Source organism: Lipotes vexillifer, unplaced genomic scaffold (genome assembly GCF_000442215.2).
Source record: "Lipotes vexillifer unplaced genomic scaffold, Lipotes_vexillifer_v1.1 scaffold543, whole genome shotgun sequence".
In the NCBI taxonomy this organism is placed as follows: Eukaryota; Metazoa; Chordata; class Mammalia; order Artiodactyla; family Lipotidae; genus Lipotes; species Lipotes vexillifer.
In genome coordinates, this window is record NW_006799055.1 from 2,754,097 (window position 1) to 2,774,701 (window position 20,605).

Genomic DNA, 20,605 nt, shown 5'->3' on the forward strand with positions numbered 1-20,605 from the left:
ATTTCCTGTCACTGCTAATAAAGACCCTTCAACTACTGAGAACACTTCCTGTCCTCGTTCTGCAGAAGTGGCAAGTTGTTTCATTGTAATCTGCCATGGTTGTCCTTGGCACCAAAAACAATGTAGTCACTCATTTATTCATCAAATATTTACTGAAAACCTACCAGCCTATGTGCAAGCACTGGGCTAGAAGCTTGGAATACAAAGTCATAAAATGCAACGACTGCCCTCAAGCAGTGCTCCTTCCAATGGGGGTGACAAATAGCCTCATGAAAAGGTTGGGTTATAACACAAATGCTACAGGAATAGAGGAAGACTCAGAGGAGGCACCCCAGGAGTTGAATGTAGCATGTGACTTGGGACTTGAAAGATCTTTTCGGTGGAGAATAGGACAAAATATTCAAGGGAGTGGTTCGTGCCAAGGCAGGGAGGCATGAAAGTACCTGGTGAAGACTGAGAAAGTCAGAGCTTGTGTGTGTGTGTGTGTGTGTGTGTGTGTGCGCGCGCGCGCACGTGTGCGCGTGCATGTGTTTTGGAAGGAGGGGATGATGAGTGTGGAGAGGTGGCAAATCTTGATTCCATGCCTCATTTATATTTTATCCAGCAGATAAAGGGAAACTAGCTGAGTTTTTTCAGTCATGGAAATAAGATGATCAGGGTTGGTTTTAGTAAGGTTGTCCTGGTGTGACAAAAGATTTAGAGCCAAGAAACCAGAGCCTCGCCCACACGCTTGCTTGCCCATCCAGGCAAGAGCTGTAAAAGCCTGGATTAAGGCAAAGTGATGCTTTAGAGAAAAATAGGAGAGAGAATTGACAGACCGGGTGCGCCATTGGTTAGGGTAAAGGAGTCAGAGAGGGATGGAGAATTTTTGGGCAACTCCAGGGAGGGTGCACTTACTGACAATGGGAATGCTGGAAGGAGGGTTGTTTTTTTAATACTGGTGGAGAGGATAAACTCCCATTTACACCGATAACTAATAATGTTATTCATGTCATAATTTTTTTAGCATCTGTGCACAATGAACCCCTTCCGCTGAAAATCACATGGTGTCAGTTTCATGCCCGGGGCAAAGTGCCCTAATTAAAGACATCCTGCAGTTACTCAAATCCCTTTTCTCCCCCACAGCCTGTCCTTTCTCCCACACCAGATTCCCTCTGCATCAACCCCTCCCCGCAGGAGCCACCAATCAGAGTTCAGACTGGGGGTAAGCCTGGAGCAGTTCTGGGCTCTGGTGCAAGTATGATTTCTATAAAAAGACGTTTAAAAACAAGGAGCAATGTTGCCATTTGCCTTTAATGGAAAAGTGGCTAGCAGTTAGTTTTAAAAAATCTTTTATTAAAAAAAAAACTCTATCCAACTTCCAGGCAATCACCGTTTGAATTTTCAGAAATAAACATACACTTGAAAACCAATAGTTTGTATAAAAATAAACTCTGAATGTGTGATTAAAAAGGGTGACCCCCAGTCTTCTCAGCTGCATGAATGCGTGATAAAAAGGGGACGAGTCCATCCAGTGGAGATGGGTCTACCCCAGGGTGGAGGGGGCCTTGGCCTTGGAGGAAAGCGCCTGCTTGAAGCGCCTCTTCAGGTCCTGCATGTTGGGAGAACGTGGCCGGGGGATGATGGAGGCTTTTCTCCTCCCCCCACCGAGGCTGTGCAGCTTGCTCACTTCTTTGCAGAGATGCTGAAACACATCACAGACATCTTCGTAGTTTTCACTGGTGGAAATTTCCAGGAACAGGCTGCCCAGCTCGTTGGCCAGTTGGATGCCATCACGGGTCTGCACCTGTCGGGCATGCAGAAGGTCCCCCTTGTTGCCCACGATGATGACGGGGGCTTTAGAGTCGGGGTGGACCTTCCGGATGTGCTGGTACAGGGGGCGGATGGACAGGTAGCTGTCATAGTCCGTGATGGAATAGACCAGCAGGAAGCCCTCTGCCCACTGCACGCACTTGGACAGGGAGTCGACCGCCGGGCTGAGGCTGTCTTGGACCTGAAAAGAGCAAAGTGAGCCGGGATCAAGGAAGCCCTCGGTGGGAGAAACTGGAAAGAACATCAAAGCCACCCTTGAAAAAAAGGTTTGAAAAAGAAATCACTAAACACAGTTTCAGATTCTACCCAGCTTCAGCAGAAGGAGGCTTTTGATATGGAAAGAGCCAATTCTCAGGCAAGCTCCCTGCCTGGGTTATTTTATTAGCTGTTACCGACACATTACTTTTAACCCCCTTGCTTGGCAGGTAGCCTGTGATGAACCAGTCCGTGATGACTTCAATGAGAACTTCAACTCAGGATGGCGCAATTTTTAGGGAACTAGCTCAGAATAAACAGAACTTTGAAAATAAGCCAAGATAAATATCTATTCCCCAACCCATAAAAATATTTTTAGCATGTCCTTCTTGAGAATGTTACAGAAACAAATTCCTTCTTTCTGTTCTTCCACAAGACCTTTCCTCCCTAGAAGGGAGAGCAATTAGTAACTTGTTAATCAAGTTACATTCCTGACTGCTTGCCATGGGGTTATCTGACTGGAATTACTGAGAGGAACAGCGAGAAACAGGAGCGCTTCAGCAGTCCTTGCTAGGGGAGAAGACCCTCTCCAGAATCCCACCCCCATAGTTTTGTTCCGGGTTCCAAGGCTGAGCTGCTCCTGACAGAAGTGGTGAGACCCGTGTAACCAGTGATGCCCCGGCCAGGGCTGCGAAGAGAAGCTAAGCATCTCTTCCCCTTTCCGAGGTGGCAGACAAGAGAAGGCGGCCTCTATAACAATCCACTCTCCCCGCCCCCCCATCGTGGACGGTTTCTAACACCCCAACGACTGGCTCCACCTGGGGACGGCACACCCCTCCATCTGAACGCATAACAGGCGTGCCCAGACACCTGGCTCGGGCGTCTGGAAGCGGAGGAGCCGCCTGCTCTTGGCAGTCCTTACCTGGATGCCCCCGGGAGTGTCCTGGATCTGCAGGGAGAGCTGGTCTCCCTCCACGCACACGAGCCGCGAGTACAACTTGCCTGGAGAATGAAGGAGACTTGAGTCTTAAATTCTCACACTCTCCTCAGGAAAAAGAAAATCAGAGCATGCAGCCTCAACAGAACGAAACGAACCTAACCTGTGTTCGGCTCATAATCGCCAATGAATCTCTTGGTCAGGAAGCGCACAATCATTGCTGAAAAGGAAAGGAAAATCAGCTGAAGGACTAGGACGAGACGGTCAAACCGGGACCGTCTCGGGGAAATGGGAGCGCGACGGGCCGCAGTACCGCGGATGCTGCCTGCATCCTCAGGCTCCGCAGGGGCAAGGGTGCAGCCGCGGCCTCCGCGGGTTTTGGGGCGGGTGCGGCCGGGGGTGCGCTACGCGCCGCACCGGCACCCATTCTCCAACAGGTGCCCGCCGGCGAGGGCCCAGGAGTGCAAGGTCCGGGGAAGCGGCGGGAAAGCAGGCTGGCGGGGGGAGGCCAGCAGCGGCCTGGAAACGTCCGGGCCCCCCTGCGCCCTCCCCTCCGCCGGGAGCCCCCGCTTTCCCCGGGGCACTCACCGCTCTTGCCCACGCGGCCGGCGCCCAGCACGGCCAGCTTGATGTCCTTGGGCAGGAGGTAGTCGGAGGAGGACTCGGGGATGGGCGCGAGCAGAAAGTGTCCGGACATGGTGGGCGGCCGCATGGAGCGCGCGGTCGAGCGCGGGGACACCGGTGCGCGGGGACCTCGGCCGCCGGTGCGGCGAGCCCAGCCGGCGACTTTTAAAGGGCTGGGCGCGCTGGGGGCCCCGCGGCCGCCTCCGGCTCCTCCTCTTCCCGCCCCTTCCAGCAGCGGCGCGGAGGGGGCGGAGCCGGAGAGCCCAGGGCACCGTCACCGCGGCGCGCGTACCCGCTTGACGCGCTCTGCCGGGGGCCTACGCTGCTCCGGCCTCCGGGCCCTGGAGATCCGGCCTCCGCTGTGCCTGCGTAGCCCTGGCGGCCCCCTCCATCCTGCAGAGGCGAGACCGGAATTATGAGAGACATCAGAATTATGAGCTGGGGGACGAAAGAAAGGAAAAATGCAATCGGTCGGACGTTTCCGCAACAATGGGAAGGATAAATTCCTGGCGAATGTTGCCCTTTTTATTTTTGAAAGGTGCTGAGGGATGACATTATTAGGATAAAGAGCCCTGACTTAGTATTACTATAAGGGAGTTGCAGACACTGTGACTTTGCTCCAGATTTGTGAAGGCCCCTTGGGGACAGCCATTGTCTACAGCTTAGCCTCCGAGCTCAGCCCCTGGCTTTTGGTGCTGGCCGAGCTGACTCATCAGCGAACACTCAATAAGCTAATTGAGAGCTCTGGCTCCGGACTAATCCCCCATCAAACACCGTCCTATGACTTGAGTCACGCCTTTGCTTCATCATTCAAATACTTATTTCTAAGTGTAAAGCGGAGTTTAGGGTGGGCGTGGAAGTGGGAGGAAGAGAACACAAAAGCAAAATCCAGCCAGTCTTGGGTTTCGGGAGCCCACAGTGGCAAGGCAAAAAAGGCTTGGGATTCTGTCCTTGCAGGTTAGACCTTCAGGCCTCTGCCTCCTGTGCTCCAGCCTCACAGGTCCAATTGCCTCTTAGACAGCCCCACCCTCACTCACCCTCTTCCATCTTGGTTATCAGTTAGCTTTTGCTGCCTGACAAACTGCACGAAACTTACTGCCTTGAAACCACAATCCCTCACGGTTGCTCACCAGTCTGCAGGTCAGTGCAGTGGTTATCCTAATCCAGGCCCGGCTCAGCTGATGTTGGCCGCAGGCTTTCGTTCTTCCATGCATCCATAGAGAGCTGGTGGCAGCGGGCTAGGGGCGATGGGGGCGGGGGTGGGGGCTGGCTGGTGGCTCCAGATTGGTGTCCTCAGGCAGCTGGCTGGCTGCCGGCTGCGGTGGTGGGAGGGGCAGTGGCAGAGCCACATGTTTCTCCTCACCCAGAAGGCTGGCCAGGATCATGGTGGCGGGGCAGAGTTCCAAGAGAGTGAGTGGAAGTGTTAACAGGCCTCCTGAGACCTAGGCTCCGGGGAGGAACCCATCACCCCTGCTGCCTTCTCTTGGCCAAAGCAAGTCGTGGTGCCAGCCCACATTCCAGGGGCGGGAAGTGCACTCCACTCCTTGGTGAAGAGAGCTGCAAAGCCACATTTGAAAGGGCTGGGATGCAGAGAGGGGTAGGAAAAGAGGTCCGTTTTTGCAGTCGACCACACTGATGAGTGTGCAAATGTGCCTCCATCCACCCAGTAGCCCAAGCCAGCGACCTGTGTGCCAGATCCCTGAACACTCGTACCCAGCTCTCGGTTCTGGCCACTGAGAGGCCTTGACTCTAACCCCTCTCGCTTCCACATGAATTAATCACTAAGTTCCATCATTTCTTCTGCCTCCATTTCTTGGTATCTCATCCTCTCCATCCCTCCTGCTCTCTTTGCTTCTCACTTGAAGAACCCTGAAGCAGACCAGGAAGAGGGTGACTGGTTTCCTTGCCCCACCCTCAGGGGAGCCTCCCCTGGTCACTGCTGCCATCCCCACCCCTGTATCCCAGTTACTCACGCTCAGGGCACCCTTAAGGCAGCACTGATCCCAACTGTCATTACTTTCTGGTGGAATATTTATTTCATGTCTCTCTCCCAGAAGGCAGGGCCTCTAGCTTGTGTCTTTAGTGCCCAGCACATAGTGGCAGCTGGGGCTCATGAGGTCTTTAATAAATGTTAGTACACTGACAGACTTTCTGAATGGTGTCTTCACTGTGTGAACTGGAGAAGACGGAAGTCACATGTGTAACCATTATCCCAATACCTAGGTTTTGAGAGCAATCAGCTCTCAGGAGAAAGCGTTCCAGGGAATGTCCTGAGCTGAACTGCCTTGTTACATCTGTACTGTCCTTTGGTTCAGCACAAGGCAGAGTCCCCTTCTGTTCAACTTCAGTTTGACTGGAATGACTTGAAGCCCGGAACCTCCTTTCCTGACTGGGGAAAAGTCACCATAAAGATAGTTACTATTTACAGAACCTTGAAACAATTAGGTTCCAGGGGTCCTTGAGCAGTTCAGTGACAGGGGCCTGGGTTGTTGCCTTTCAGATTCTCTTGGCCTCTCCTTCTTGAACACAAAATGGCTCCTGCTTCACTAAACATCAAGTACTCATCCAAGCAGGAAGGGAGGGAGGGACCCTCTTCGTCTCTTTTTATTATGAAATAAAATAATCCTCAGAAGAACCCAGCAGACTCTTACATCTCAGTGGCCAAAACTGAGAAGCTGGGAACGAGTGTATTCGTGTACCTAGCGGAGAATACCAGGGTTGCCAGGACTAGCTCGGATCAGTTCCTCCCTGGAGGCCACACACATTGCTACCCTGTTAGAAATCCAGCAACAGAAGAGGGGATCCTTGTTGAGCAGCAGTCAATGGGATCTGTCCAAACACCCTTCACTTTCCTGAAGTTAAAATGCAGAACTTAACAAGGGAAAAGAGAGCGCTTTCTTGGCTGAATCGTGGGCTTATCTCCTCACCTCATTCCCTTACATTCCCTGTCAGGTGTAAGATCATTTTAGGTTAAGGTCGCCCCATAGGAAGATTCCTAAGACTGTTCTCTGCCTGGTGACAGCTATGTTCCATTTTGCACGTACAGTGCACCTTTGCTCAGAACTCAAAATGTTATTCATTCTCCTTGGAAAGCTCTTTGCATCTGCAAATACCCAAGATCATCCGTGGCCCTTTATGCAGATGTTACTGAACTGTAGAATTATAAACAGCTTTGCCTAAATTGCTGCTTGTGCTCTATTTCATTTTGGATTTCTTTGTATCCAGTTATGTAAAATTGTGGTGCAAGTAGTATGACACAGGTATGCTGAAGTGGTTTTAAAAAGATAATAGAAAAAAATATATATAAAAAGATAATAGAAATGTGGAGGCAGATACGAATACACAAATCCGTGGGTGTTTAGAATGACTGTGAAGGGTAGAATTTAGTAATATGCAAATAATGTCAGGCTTGGAAAGCTATTAACCCTTCACCAGCAAAAGCTTGATTTCTAGCCCTCAGGCAAAACTTTGCCAGGGGTCCTCCCATACCTACTTCAGGAATGTCTCTCCTACCACCATCCATCATCCAATATCAACTACCGTTCCTGTCTATCCTACATCCTTGAATATTGAGGCTGGAGACTCAGACTTTGCCTTCGAGTACTGTCCTCGGTATAAAAATGACACCTCTCTCCTCTACCAGCCCCCTGCTTTAATTCAGCAAATGACTGAAACTCTACTCTTTGCGAGGCTGTTAAACGCTGGTACAGAACATAAACGACAGCTTTCTGTTATCAAACATTTACTGAGGACAACAACGTGTAAGACTTGCCTGACTTCACAGACACCCCACCCCCCAGTGAAGTTAATTAAAATAATTACCGTTTATCTATCACTGGTGAGTTTACCAAAAAAATTCTCAATGAATTCTTCCTTAATCTCAATCCTGTGAAATTGGTAAAATATCTCCTAAACTGAGGTTTGGACAAGTTTAGTCACTTACTCATAGAGCCATTCAACAGTGGGCATCTCAACCCCCCTGATTTCAAATCTTGGCACTGTGGAGAGTAGGATGGAGAACACTGCTCATGTAAATGCAATGACAAAGCAGATGCGCTCAGAACTCCAATACAGCTGCAACAGAGAGAATTTAATCTGAATGGGTTTATTTCTGGGTTCTCAACTCTGTTCCACTGATCTTTTTATACCAATACTATATTATTTTGATAATTATAGCTTTGTAGTATACTTTGACATCAGGGAGCATGATACCTCCAGCTTTGTCTTTCTCAAGATTGCTTTGCAATTTAGGATCTTTTGTGGTTCCGTATAAATTTTAGAAGTATTTGTTCCAATTCTGTGAAAATTGCCACTGGAATTTCGATAGGGATTGCACTGCATCTGTAGATTGCTTTGGGTAGTATGGACATTTTAACCATATTAATTCTTCCAACCCACGAGTATGGAACATCTTTCCGTTTATCTGCATCTTCTTCAAGTTCGTTGATCAACACCTTACAGCTTGCAGTGTACAGGTCTTTCACCTCCTTGGATGAATTAAAGTTTTGTTGTTTTTTAATGTGATTGTAAATGGGATTTTCTTAAATTTTCTTTATAATAGTTTATTAGTGTAAAGACACTACAGATTTCTGTATATTGATTTTGCATCCTGTAACTTTACTGAATTCATTTATTAGTTCTGACAGTTTTTAATGGAGTCTTTAGGGTTTTCTACGTATAGTACCATGTCACCTGCAAACAATGACAGTTTTACTTCTTACTTTCCAATTTGAATGTCTTTCTTTTTCCTACACATATATGGACAATTAATTTACGACAAAGGGGCCAATAACATACAATGGAGAAAGGACAGTTTTGTCAATAAATGGTGTTGGGATAACTGGACAGCCACAACATGCAAAAGAATGAAACTAGACCACTATCTTACGCCATAGACAACTGACTCAAAATGGATTAGTGACTTGAATGTAAGACCTGAAACCAGACAAAAACTGACTCAAAATGGATTGGTGACTTGAATGTAAGACCTGAAACCGTAAGAATCCTAGAAGAAAACATAGGCAATAACCTTGACATCAACGTTTTTGTGGATCTGACTGCAAAGGCGAGACAAAAGCAAAAATAAACAAATGGGACTACATCAAACTACAAAGCTTCTGCACAGCAAGACACCAAAACAGAAAGGCAGAGATACAAACTACTATGTATATGAAGGCATATTGTACAGCACAGGTAATTATAGCTATTATTTTGTAACAACTTTTCTTTTGGCTGTGCCGCGCAGCATGTGGGATCTTAGTTCCCTGACCAGGGATCGAACCTGAGCCCCCTGCAGTGGGAGCGTGGAGTCTTAACCAGTGGACCACCAGGGAAGTCCCTGTAATAACGTTCAATGGAGTATAATCTATAAAAATATTGAATCACTATGCTGTACACTTAATATTGTAAATCAGCTATACTTAAAAATACACACACAGGGCTTCCCTGGTGGCGCAGTGGTTGAGAGTACGCCTGCCGACGCAGGGGACACGGGTTCGTGCCCCGGTCGGGGAAGATCCCACATGCTGCAGAGAAGCTAGGCCCATGAGCCACGGCCGCTGAGCCTGCGCGTCCGGAGCCTGTGCTCCACGACGGGAGAGGCCACAACAGTGAGGCCCACGTACCGCAAAAAACAAACAAACAAAACACACACACACACACACACACACAAAGGCAACCCAATGAATGGGAGGAGATATTTGCTAATCATATATCCAGTACGGGGCTAATATCCAAATGTATAAAGCACTCATACAACAAAAAATCCGATTAAAAAATGGGCAGGGGATCTGAATAAACATTTTCCCAAAGACATTCAGATGGCCAACAGGCACATGAAAAGATGTTCAACATCAGTAATCATCAGGGAAATGCAAACCAATCACAATGTGATATCACTTCACACCTGTTAGAATAGCTATTATCAAAAAGATAAGAAATAAATGTTGGTAAGGATGTGGAGAAAAAGGAACTCCTGTGCATGGTGGGAATGTAAATTGATGCAGCCACTATGGAAACAGTATGGAGGTTCCTCAAAAAACAGTAGAACTGGGCTTCCCTGGTGGTGTAGTGGTTGGTGTAGTCTGCCTGCCAATGCAGGGGACAAGGGTTCGAGTCCTGGTCCAGGAAGATCCCACATGCCACCCGCGCGCAGCAACGAAGACCCAACGCAGCCAAAAATAATAAAATAAACAAACAAACAAACAAAAAACAGTAGAACTACCGTATGACCCAGCTGCTCGGCTTCTGGGTATTTATCTAAAGAAAACAAAAACACTAATTTGAAAAGACATGCACCCTATATTCACTGTAGCATTATTTACAATAGCCAAGATATGGAAGTGTCCACTGATGAAGATGTGACATGTATAATAGAATACTACTCAGCTGCAAAAAAACTGAAATCCTGCCATCTGTGACATGGATAGACCTCAAGGGCATAATGCTAAGTGAAATAAGTCAGAGAAAGACAAATTCCAAATAATTTCACTCATATATGGAACCTTATAAAACAAAACAAAAACAAACTCATGGATACAGAGAACAAGACTGGTAGCTACCAGAGGGGAAGGTTGGGAAGTAGGTGAAAAGGGTGAAGGGAGTCAAATGTATGCTGATGGATGGTATCTGTACCTTTGGGGATCACTGTAGTGTACACAAGATGTTGATTTATAATGCTGTACACCTGAAACTTGTTAGAAATCTGAAGTGGGGGGTGGGTAATCAGGAAAAGACTGGTCCCTGAGCATATTTGATAGATGGAGACACAAGGGTAGAGAGATGTCTTATGTAGTTGAGGGAAGAGCACGAGCAGAAGCAGGAAGCATACAGCAAGCAGTCTCAAAGGTGAGTATATAGTAGATGACCCAAAGGTTTGGGAGCAGACTGTGGATGGCAATGAACGCCTCAGTAAGGAATCATCTGGAGGCTATGGAACGCCACTGAACTGTTCTTGAGCCAGGCCCTAGTATATGCAAGTGCCAGAGCTAGGAGCATCCGAAGGACAGGAGACGGTCTCTACTCTCAAGGATCTTCAAACTGTTCACTTACTCATCTGCCATGAGCAATTAATCTGAACTCTGCTCTTTCTCAGGAGCAAATATCCAATCACATCTTCACTTGGGCTAAGCCATCATCTCATTCTGCAGACAGCAAAGAGCACCCCGTGGCATTTCTTTCCCAATTCAAATGGTTTCCACAAACTGCACTCTTGCTAGGAAAGTTTTGAGAGGGTTCTCTGTGCCTTTCCCATGAGGGCCTTTGAGAGATGGCCCATCAGTTAGTTGCCCCTCACCACTCACCTTTGCTATTGAAAAAGTCACAATACACAACCTTGGACTGCTTATTCACGCCTCTACACACTTTCTCCAGCTCAGCAGTAACAGCTGCAGATGCTGCCTCACTGTTATCATTTATAACTAAGCTATTTGTCTAAGATTCTATGAAGGTTTCTTGCTTGAACAATACCAATGTTTTCCTTTAAGTGGGGCTGGGATGAATATGCTATAAACACTCATACCTCAAATCAAATTCAGCTTAAACTTCTCTTGTGCTCAAAAAATAAGATAAACGTAACTTCTTATATTTTAGCGACGCTTACTGCTAAACGTTAGCCAGTGTTTATATTTAGAATCTTTCCCATCCTAGTGCAGAGAAAAATGCAAATCTACCCTGATGGGAGTACAGAAGATACAGGAATCTGGGGGGCTTTTTGGCCACACGTTCAGAAGCAAATTTCAGTGTGATGTAGTTTATTCAGCCCTTCGGATCGGGTTCAACTGAACATGAACAGGCCTTGAGACACCTGGCTAGATCAGAAGAGAAAGTTCAAGAAGCCACACAGCCTTATTCCCAACCATGGCTCTTATTAACTTAAGAACAGGGTGAAAAGTTTTATAGTTAGAATATCTTTCTTCATTCTCACTGGTAAATGTGAGAAAAGGGAACTGTACAGTAAGGGATTAATTTATAAATTCACACTTTGTGATGGTTACTCATTAAACGACCTGCATTTCAAGGCAGGCACGTAATCTTATCAGCAAACACACATCAGTCAAATCTCAAGGGTTTCAATTTAATTCATCTCTCTGCTAATAAAACCTTCCAAGCTCATCTGTGTAATAGTTGCACCAAATGGAGGTGCCCAAGAGGGAGTTGGAAATACACATCTAGAGCTTCAGAGAAAGTGAGTTCTGAAATTGAGTCTCAAGTGTATTAGAGATGGCTAGACATAAATTTAGTGGTTCTCAAATTGGAGCATGCATCTCCATCACCCAGAGAGCTTGTTGTTAAGTGCTGCCCATGCCCCCTCCCCGGAATTTCTGATTCAGTAGGTCTGCATTTTTAACAAGTTCCCAGATGCTGATGCTGCGAGCTGGGAAACTTACTTGAAGAACCACTGGCTTAGATCACCCAGAAAGAACTTAGGAGCGACAGATGTGGAACATTGAGGAAAATCCAGAATAAGGGGGATGAAGGAGTCAGACAGGCAGAGGAACCTGGCTAAAGTGTGATGGCAGAAAAAAAAAGCTGTTGGCTCCGACAAATACCAGGGAGATAAAGCCAAATTGGAAGGTCTCTACATTTAATTAGCAGGTGTTTGGTAACCTCTAGGAGTAGTTTCATTAGAGTGGTGTAGGCGGAAGCCATTATTTGCAGTGGGAGAGAGGGAATTTAAGCTACAAAAGAATGAGGAAGACAAACGAAAAGCTCCTTGCTTATTCTGCTGGCTTTCACTAGTCTGTAAGCTGAAGCCAAGGAAGCAGTACGTGGAAAGCGTCAAGCAAACGAGAAACCACGAAAAATCAGTGAAAACAAGAGCCTTGTAAACATCAACTTTCCCCTTTACTGTCCTTTTACACTCCTTGAAGCCTTATTTTGCCTTGATTTAAATAGGATTTGTGATTGTACTGTTCCTCCTAGATTGTAACTTCCTTAATGGTGTTTGGCCTCCAAATATCTCATAACTTACTGAATCTGACTTTGGGGCTGGAAGTGGTAGATTAGGTCAGAAAAGTAGGTAGAGGGCAGATGATATAGGGCTTCGAATGTGTGAATAAAGGCACTTCAGTATTTGGAGGTCAGAAAGACAGTCCAGCAAGTCAGAAAGGTCCAGCAAAGACTGCAGTGGCGGTAAAAGGAAACCAGGTTATGTGTTCCAGAAGCGAAGAAAAGCCAAATTCAATAACGCAACATTTTCTCCCACCAGATTAGCAAAGACTAAATTATAATAATCAATGCTGAAGAGAGTGCCAAGACAATCATTTTCACTCACTCATGGAGTGCTAACTGGTACAACCCTTTAGGAAAGCAAGCAAAACGAACCAAGAATCTGGAAAACACATTTTAAACTCAGTATTGTGCATGTGTGAAAACCCATCTTTAAAAATCCAAAAAAAGCGTCATGCATATTCACATAGCATTGCCATTGATAGTATTTTAGAAAACTGCTGCACCATACACTAGATGGAAGCATTCACATTTTCTGACTACCTGCCCTAAGAATAACTCCCCTTAGCCAGTCCTGTTTGCAGCCTTTCCTTTTCCCAATGTCCAGCCTCACCAGCCCTCCTGAACTGAGGTATCTTACACCACCATTTCCTTTTTGACAAGTCACAATTATACCTCCTTTCACTTAGTCAGTTAAACATGGAATCAGACTCAAAGCACGCAAGGGACCTCTAGGAATCATTCAGTCCAATCCGTACTTGCAGATGACACCCTCATTTTACAGAAGCAGCAACAGACAGCAAGGTTAGCATGACTGGCTGGAGAACGAACAAAGAAATGTTTGAGGTCTCTTTGATTTTTCCACATGAAGGATTTAATAATCCCAATTACTCCTGAGCAAAATGGTTGGTGAGCCCTCAAAATTCAGAAACACTATAGTTTTATAAAGTACATAGGAAAATAAAACTGAACATAAAGTAGAAAATGTCTTAAAAAAAAAAAACAGTGCTTTTCTCATTAAAGAGCATTTACTGAGTGTATATTATGTGCCAGGCACTAGAAGTACAAAATATAAGGCACAGTCCCTAACCTCAGGTCTAGCGAGGAAGGCAGAAGTTTTTAAAAATTATAAACACTGTGTGTGAGAAGCAAACACACAAAAATATGGGGGAATTTATTCCACCAACCCAAATCAGAAGTAATCTCTGATTCCAAGCACTTTCATTCCTCTCCTTAAAATGCTTTAATCAGGGACGGTTCACCTATGACTCAAGGTGAGTGGACAAGCAGGAATTTCATCAAACGAACAAAGCAAAGTGTAGGTATTTCAGGCAAAGGCAAGTGCATGTGCAAAACTGGGGCAATAAAGAACAGTTCCATAAACACAATTTTCCTAATAGCTAAAGCCATCACGTAGGAAAACAGAAATAAAGAGAAAAACAATTTAGTAGGAACCAGACTAGTTACACGTACCTTGAACAACTAAACCATGGGTTAGAGAGACACAGGTTAAGCAATATGCAATACAGCAGGAGGCTCGATAAACATGATGCCTTGAAGCTGCTTTAATAGTTTACAGGAGAAATCAAAATGTGCCTAAAGGGGCAGGAATGAAGCAACGGCTATGAAAGATACTCATGAAATAGAATTTTAAATATGCAAAGTGTCTTCAACCTGGCGCATAAGTGGTAACTTAAGATGGAAAAACACAGAACACGAAGGCCAACTGATGCAGTTTATAAGGTTTTCCTTGTTTTCTGTGGTGGTGCTGGTAAACAATTTCTTTTGACCAACACAGTCATGTTTAAACATAACCCTCTACCACTAGATGTGAATCTCTGAGGGCAATTAATAACCACCATTTACTGAGTTAGGTTAGGAATCCAAGATTCAAAGCCAGGGTTTGCTGGATTCCAAGCCCTATTACCATCACACTTCACTAGATGAAACTGAAAGCCACTAACATTGGGTTTTAACCTATTCACAGCGTTTACTAAAATTATAAACAGGTTCTTGTCCTCAAGTCTAATAGTGGGGACAGAATACCAAGTGAGTAGTCAAGGTTTTCATTTTAAATAAGCTTGCTACAGGTGTTATCACAGAATACTGAAGGCAGGGCGATGCGATGTGATGTGATCAATTCCCTGCTGGATGTCTACCACATCCTATTAAAAATATCCAGGAAGTAACAAAACCTAAAATGTGTTCCAACTAGACAAAGTAGCTTTAAAATATTCCTATTAATATGAAGCAATATAGAACTCATGACTAAAATCCGATTATGCAGCCAGATTGCCTGGGTTTGAATCTTTGCCCAACACTATGCACCTGTAACCTCGGGCAAGTTACTTGTGCCTCAGCTTCCTTTCATGTAAAATGAGCAAAACAAAACTTATTCCAAGTTTTTTATGAGTACATTATGTAAAGTGCTTAGAATGCCACATAACATATTAGATGCTATATAAATACTTACCCGGTTTATATAAAAAAGGTATTCTAGTTTGTAACACTTTTCTGAGCCCTGCTGCATGAAAGGTCTGAACAACTCAGAACTGACATGTAACTCACCAAGGACCAGGAAGGGACTTTAAACCATGTATATTTAAATGGTAGGCTTCAAAGTTAAGTACCTGATACTCAAAACACAAGCTACTTAATTTATGATGCAATTATGAGCATCAACTTTTCCTGAGCTTAATTATAATATAACAGATAACTTTCATTCATTTTAAATCCTTTGTTCATAGGAATTTGAGAGACTATTTTCAAACTAGTACAAATATTTTGTAAGTAATATCTAGCAGTTTATTAACCAATTGAGTATCCTGCACAACAAACTACCTCACATCTTTCAGGAATAAAAACCACTAAATTTGAAAAGTAAAAAGATGTCACCCACTGAATTCGGACACAATTAAAATGTGCTTTAAATATTTGTTTGGGGAAGGGGGTCACACACTTCTACTCAACTAAGAGAAACATTTATACAGTCCAGGTCTTTTATTTTCTTTACACCCATCATGCCATGAATTCATAGGGAATGGGCTCCAACAGTTCAGGCTCCTTTCCATTGGTTCTCACGAAGTGTGCTTCTCTGGGTGGAGCAGGCTATTAAAAAAAGGCGAGGGAATAATTATGAAAAGTACTGTAACTCAACTTCAAAGTGCTCCCAGAACTAATAATGTACATAATACCAAGAAACCCTGCCAAGCACTCACCTGGCGCTTCAGTTGAACCCAAGTACCTTTCTCTTTGGCTTCCTTCTTTTTCTGATCATTTTCCTTCACCCGTTTCAGGAAGCTATCCCGGCTCTTAGAGTGCTTAATATGCTCGATACGCACATTAATTCTCTTGGCAAGAATCTTGCCCCTGGAGAGAGAAGAAACTCTTAAGTGCATCAAAAGCACAGCTAAAATTCAGAGAATTCTTTTGACAGTTTCATTTATTAGTTAAACCATGAATATTTTTTTTACCCACTTGATAAATCAACAAGGTGATGGCAAATTTATAATCATTTATTAAATCTTACTGAATAGGGCCTTGAGGAAAACATCCCCACTTTTTTGTTTTTGGGTTTTTTTTTTGCGGTACGCAGGCCTCTCACTGCTGCGGCCTCTCCCACTGCGGAGCACAGGCTCCTGATGCACAAGCCCAGTGGCCACGGTCGAGCCCAGCCGCTCCACGGCACGTGGGATCCTCCCGGACCGGGGCATGAACCCACACCCCCTGCATCGGCAGGCAGACTCCCAACCACTGCGCCACCAGGGAAGCCCAAACACCCCCACTTTTAAGCTCTCTTCTGATGAGGTGACAGACTCTGAAATACCAAATAATTTAAGCAAAACCAGACCGCTAATAAAATTTACAACTTATTAAACTTTTTACACTGTGAAAACCAGAACGGCTTAGCTAACAAACCTCACAAGACTTTCCAGTAAGTTTATTACAATTTGTTTCCTCTGACAGGTTACAAGACAAACACCCAGTTTGCTTGAGTTTTAAAAGGGTATTTCCTTTGCCCCACTTGAATGACCAATAAAGACATAAGTCCAACTGGCAAAGTGAAAGGGGGGTGTGAGGGAATACTAAGTAGGCACAAAGAACTATGACATTACTTACTTAACTTGTTTGTTTACAATGATGCCAACAGCATGCTGGGTAACATTGTAGACTCTCCCGGTTTTGCCATGGTAACATTTGTGGGGCATTCCTTTTTGAACAGTGCCCATTCCCTGTTAAGAAAGGAGATAAATGTTATGCCAGCAATTTCCCCCTCCATTTAAATCCAAAGTAACTAAGATATTCCAAGATTTTTTTTTCTTTAGATGGCAACTCAAGAGCTTTCAGAGCCGGTGAAATGTCATTTTCACGTTGCTTTAAGCAATCAAAAAGACAATCATCATTAAGCTCTAGAGTGCCAGGACACATTTAAATACAAATTCACAGGATTTCCCCCCCTTAATTTTTCCACTAGCTGTTAAAAACAAGTAATGAGAAAATTCTTAGACTCAAGAATAGCACTTTTAAAACTCTTGTTTATTAAAGTAAAATTAAAATAGCCATTCTAGGGACTTCCCTGGTGGCGCAGTGGTTAAGAATCCGCCTGCCAATGCAGGGGACACGGGTTCGAGCCCTGGTCTGGGAAGATCTCACATGCCACAGAGCAACTAAGCCCGTGCGCCACACCTACTGAGCCTACGCTCTAGAGCACGTGAGTCACAACTACTGAAGCCTGCCCGCCTAGAGCCCAAGCTCTGCAATGAGAAGCCACTGCAAAAAGAAGCCCGTGCAATGCAACGAAGACTCGACAACAAAGACCCAATGCAGCCAAAAAAAAAAAAAATTTATTACAAAAATAAAAATGTAACATAAAATAGCTACTCTATACTCTCACGAGCTTTTTCAGGAAATGGATTTCCCCCCGATTAGGAAGATAAAAAGATGCAATACACCCTATTCAGATTTTAATATTAAACACTTTACTAACTTCTAATGTTACTCTGTAGTTATTTCCCCAATTTTATAATTTACCTTGATATCTACAATATCACCTTTCTTGTAGATTCGCATGTATGTGGCCAAAGGAACAACTCCTGCAAAAAAAACAAAAAACCCCAATACAGTCAATATCAAGATTAAAAAGTCAAGAGTAAGAGAAATACATAACCTTACTAGCTTTCAACACACACTACTTTTTGGCAGTTACGTGTACTTTAAAACCTTGCTAGTCGACAATTTAAGAACCATTATATAAAATTCATGCTTTTTATTTATTACAAATGTTAGGTAGATGCTGATTCATTAATGCCATTTATTAAGAACACATTATATGAACGACAACACATAGGTAATAAAACACAAATGTATGCCACGCTTGCTCCCAAGGAGGATGGATCTACTCACCATGTTTTCTAAAAGGCCTAGAGAACATGTAGCGGGTGCCCCTCCTCAAGGCCTAGAGAACATGTAGCAGGTGCCCCTCCTCTTTCCCTTTGTGTTGGTCATTTTGGCGAATTACTGAAACCAGAAAGTATGAAACAGTCAAATACAATTGCAAAATTGACATTTGCCCCTTTAACCAAACAATGTGTAATTACAAATGCACTAAGTTCAGTAGCAACTCGAGAATTAGGCAACTACCTAAAAAGCTGGCTCACGAATCAACAGCTCTTATAACGGTAAGAAACAGTAATTTTACCAAGATTTCTACCAAAACTGCCTAAAACTCCTAAGAAGAACTGGATTTTAGAGCCCAAACCAATTATTTTCCCTATTAGAATGTAACAACACAACAGGACTTCTGCCACACTACATCTGTAGAACCCAGCTTAGACTGCCAAGAACACTGGAATTACCAACTAGAAGGCAGTTTATTGTTGCAAAGCACGACAAAACTCAGTCTTGCATTTATACATAAACCCCTTTTCTTATCAACCTACGGATTTCTCTAATACCGCACCTATTAACTGTCAAAAATCTCTAACTCACTTCATATATCTAATTACTCAGTTGTTTACCAGAAAATGTGAGGTAGAAGGCTTTATAATCACTGACGTGATTTTGACATAGGTTTTGCCACTTACCTGCTGGGAGACCAAAACATTTAAACCCTGATTCTCATATGTGAAACAGTCTTAACACTTTTATAATCAACTAAGGTAATATCTACAAAACACTGAGCAATTCCTAGCACATGCAAAGCGCTTACTAGTAAACAGTACTTTATCATTGCCGAAGAACTCACGTACAGGCTACTGAGTTGAACCTTTCACTTTGTTTCCCAAAAGGTCAAAATAATGGTTTTAATTGCCTCAGATCATCCAAGGGCAGAACTACCATTGCTGACTACTCCTACCACAAGGCAAAATACACCAAAGACCAGCTTAGGTTGTCGACAACGTTCTAATGTAAGTCAGCCTCTCAATTTATTACATCTTAACCTTAAAGAAAAGTTGACTCCTAAGTACCTTTTTCATATAACCTGTGTGGCAAGGAGACCGAAAAATGTTTCAGCTAACCCATCAAAGCCAAACCACTGTTACAACGAATGCACACTTCACTTTAAATGGTGAGAAGAATCTATCAAGTACAAGTACTGTTTTAATTCTCATGGCTACATTTGCATTAAGTTCATATAAACTCCCCTTAAGTTCATAAACAAGGAGACATGCTCTGCAGCTCAACTCACTTCACGGAGACACAAAGTGACAGAATCAGTAATATAAGTCCTTTCCTTTTCTTTTAAAAATAAATTTATTTATTTAATTTTTGGCCGCGTTGGGTCTTCGTTGTCGTGCACCGGCTCTAACTGCAGCGAGTGGGGGCTTTTCTCGTTGCGAAGCACGGGCTCTAGGTGTGCGGGCTTCAGTAGTTGCGGCTCGTGGGCTCAGTAGTTGTGGCTCGTGGGCTCTAGAGGGCAGGCTCCGGAGTTGTGGCGCACGGGTTTGCTTGCTCCGCGGCATGTGGGATCTTCCACTAAACCCATTTTTCCGAGTTCGAAATCCATCAGGACCCAATACACATATAATCGAGTGAGTTTTTAAAAACAATACTTAACGTCCCAAGCAATGACGATTTAGTCTATAATACTACCAAAAATGGGACCCATTACGGGGGCGCAACCCGCTGTTTCCTCAACTCTGGCAGCTGGCTGCTACAAACTAGACACAAAAATGCAAAACTCAGACTAAGGGGTTATTCAGTTAACTTTCCCCCTAAACGCCTAAATCAGACACAGCTATTCAGGAATCCCTTCGCTTAACACTTGCTGCCCTGGCATGAACAAAACAATACCCGTGGCAAACAAAGTATTTTCCCTTTCTCCAACTGCGGTCCCGGGCCAGAATTAAGAGAACCGGAAATCTCCCACGTCAACGACGAATGGGCTGGGCTTCCTCATCCAGAGCGACTCAGGGGCACCTCTGCAGTTCTCCGACCACGACCCCCGACTTTCTCACACACACACCCAGCTCTCAGGGGAGATTAAAACCGGCGCCTGGTTCTCAACCCGCTCCTACTGCCCCGAAGCCCCTACCCCAGAGCATTACATTTTAGGTCCTACAACAGGGGTTAAGATGCCACACTGAAGGCGTTGGAAAAGCAAGCGGCCACGCGGCGCCAGAGCCGATCCGAGAAAGCCCAGGAGAGGCGGGCTGAAGCCGTGGGGACGCTGGAAGGACGAACTCCTTTCCCGATGAACCAGAACCACCTCACCACGGTGCCTCGGCCTCGTTTTTCCAGAGCCTGTCCCCCCCCGCAAACCCACGGCATCGCAGCCTGGTCCCCGGCCCCGCGCCCGCCGCGCCGTCTGGACGGACACAGCTCCACCGCCCAGGCCAGCGGGCCCCAGGCTGGCTAGATGATCTCCCTAGAGCTCCAATGCACGGCCTCAGCGGCCACAGGGTTGACACTCACACCTGAAGGACAGGGGGAGGGACAAGAGGCTCCGGGAGCCACGCGCCTACAGTACCTGGAAGATGGCGGTTCCGGCCGAAAAGAAGGAGGCGGCGCCGCGCGCGTGCGCCTTACAAGGGCCTGCGGGCTGCCCGCGGCGCTGCCTGAGAAAAAGCCGGCCGACAGCCACTCTTT

At 45.1% G+C, this 20,605-nt stretch overlaps 2 protein-coding genes across 2 annotated transcripts; both read right to left on the bottom strand.

Annotated features, from left to right (window-relative positions):
- Positions 1 to 1,328: 1,328 nt before the first annotated feature.
- RASL11A (RAS like family 11 member A) lies at positions 1,329 to 3,670 on the bottom strand. The gene is made up of 4 exons (XM_007471447.1): positions 3,533 to 3,670; positions 3,108 to 3,164; positions 2,930 to 3,009; positions 1,329 to 1,993 (listed from the first exon to the last, which is right to left on the bottom strand). The coding sequence occupies exons 1-4, from the start codon at positions 3,654 to 3,656 to the stop codon at positions 1,526 to 1,528; spliced, it is 729 nt and encodes a 242-aa protein (XP_007471509.1). The 5' UTR covers positions 3,657 to 3,670; the 3' UTR covers positions 1,329 to 1,525.
- Positions 3,671 to 15,510: 11,840 nt separating this feature from the next.
- RPL21 (ribosomal protein L21) lies at positions 15,511 to 20,516 on the bottom strand. Its single transcript, XM_007471448.1, has 7 exons — positions 20,487 to 20,516; positions 17,973 to 18,034; positions 17,921 to 17,937; positions 17,549 to 17,610; positions 16,637 to 16,749; positions 15,736 to 15,886; positions 15,511 to 15,625 (listed from the first exon to the last, which is right to left on the bottom strand). Exons 2-7 carry the CDS (start codon positions 18,020 to 18,022, stop codon positions 15,536 to 15,538), a joined length of 483 nt encoding a protein of 160 aa, XP_007471510.1. The 5' UTR covers positions 18,023 to 18,034; positions 20,487 to 20,516; the 3' UTR covers positions 15,511 to 15,535.
- Positions 20,517 to 20,605: the final 89 nt, after the last annotated feature.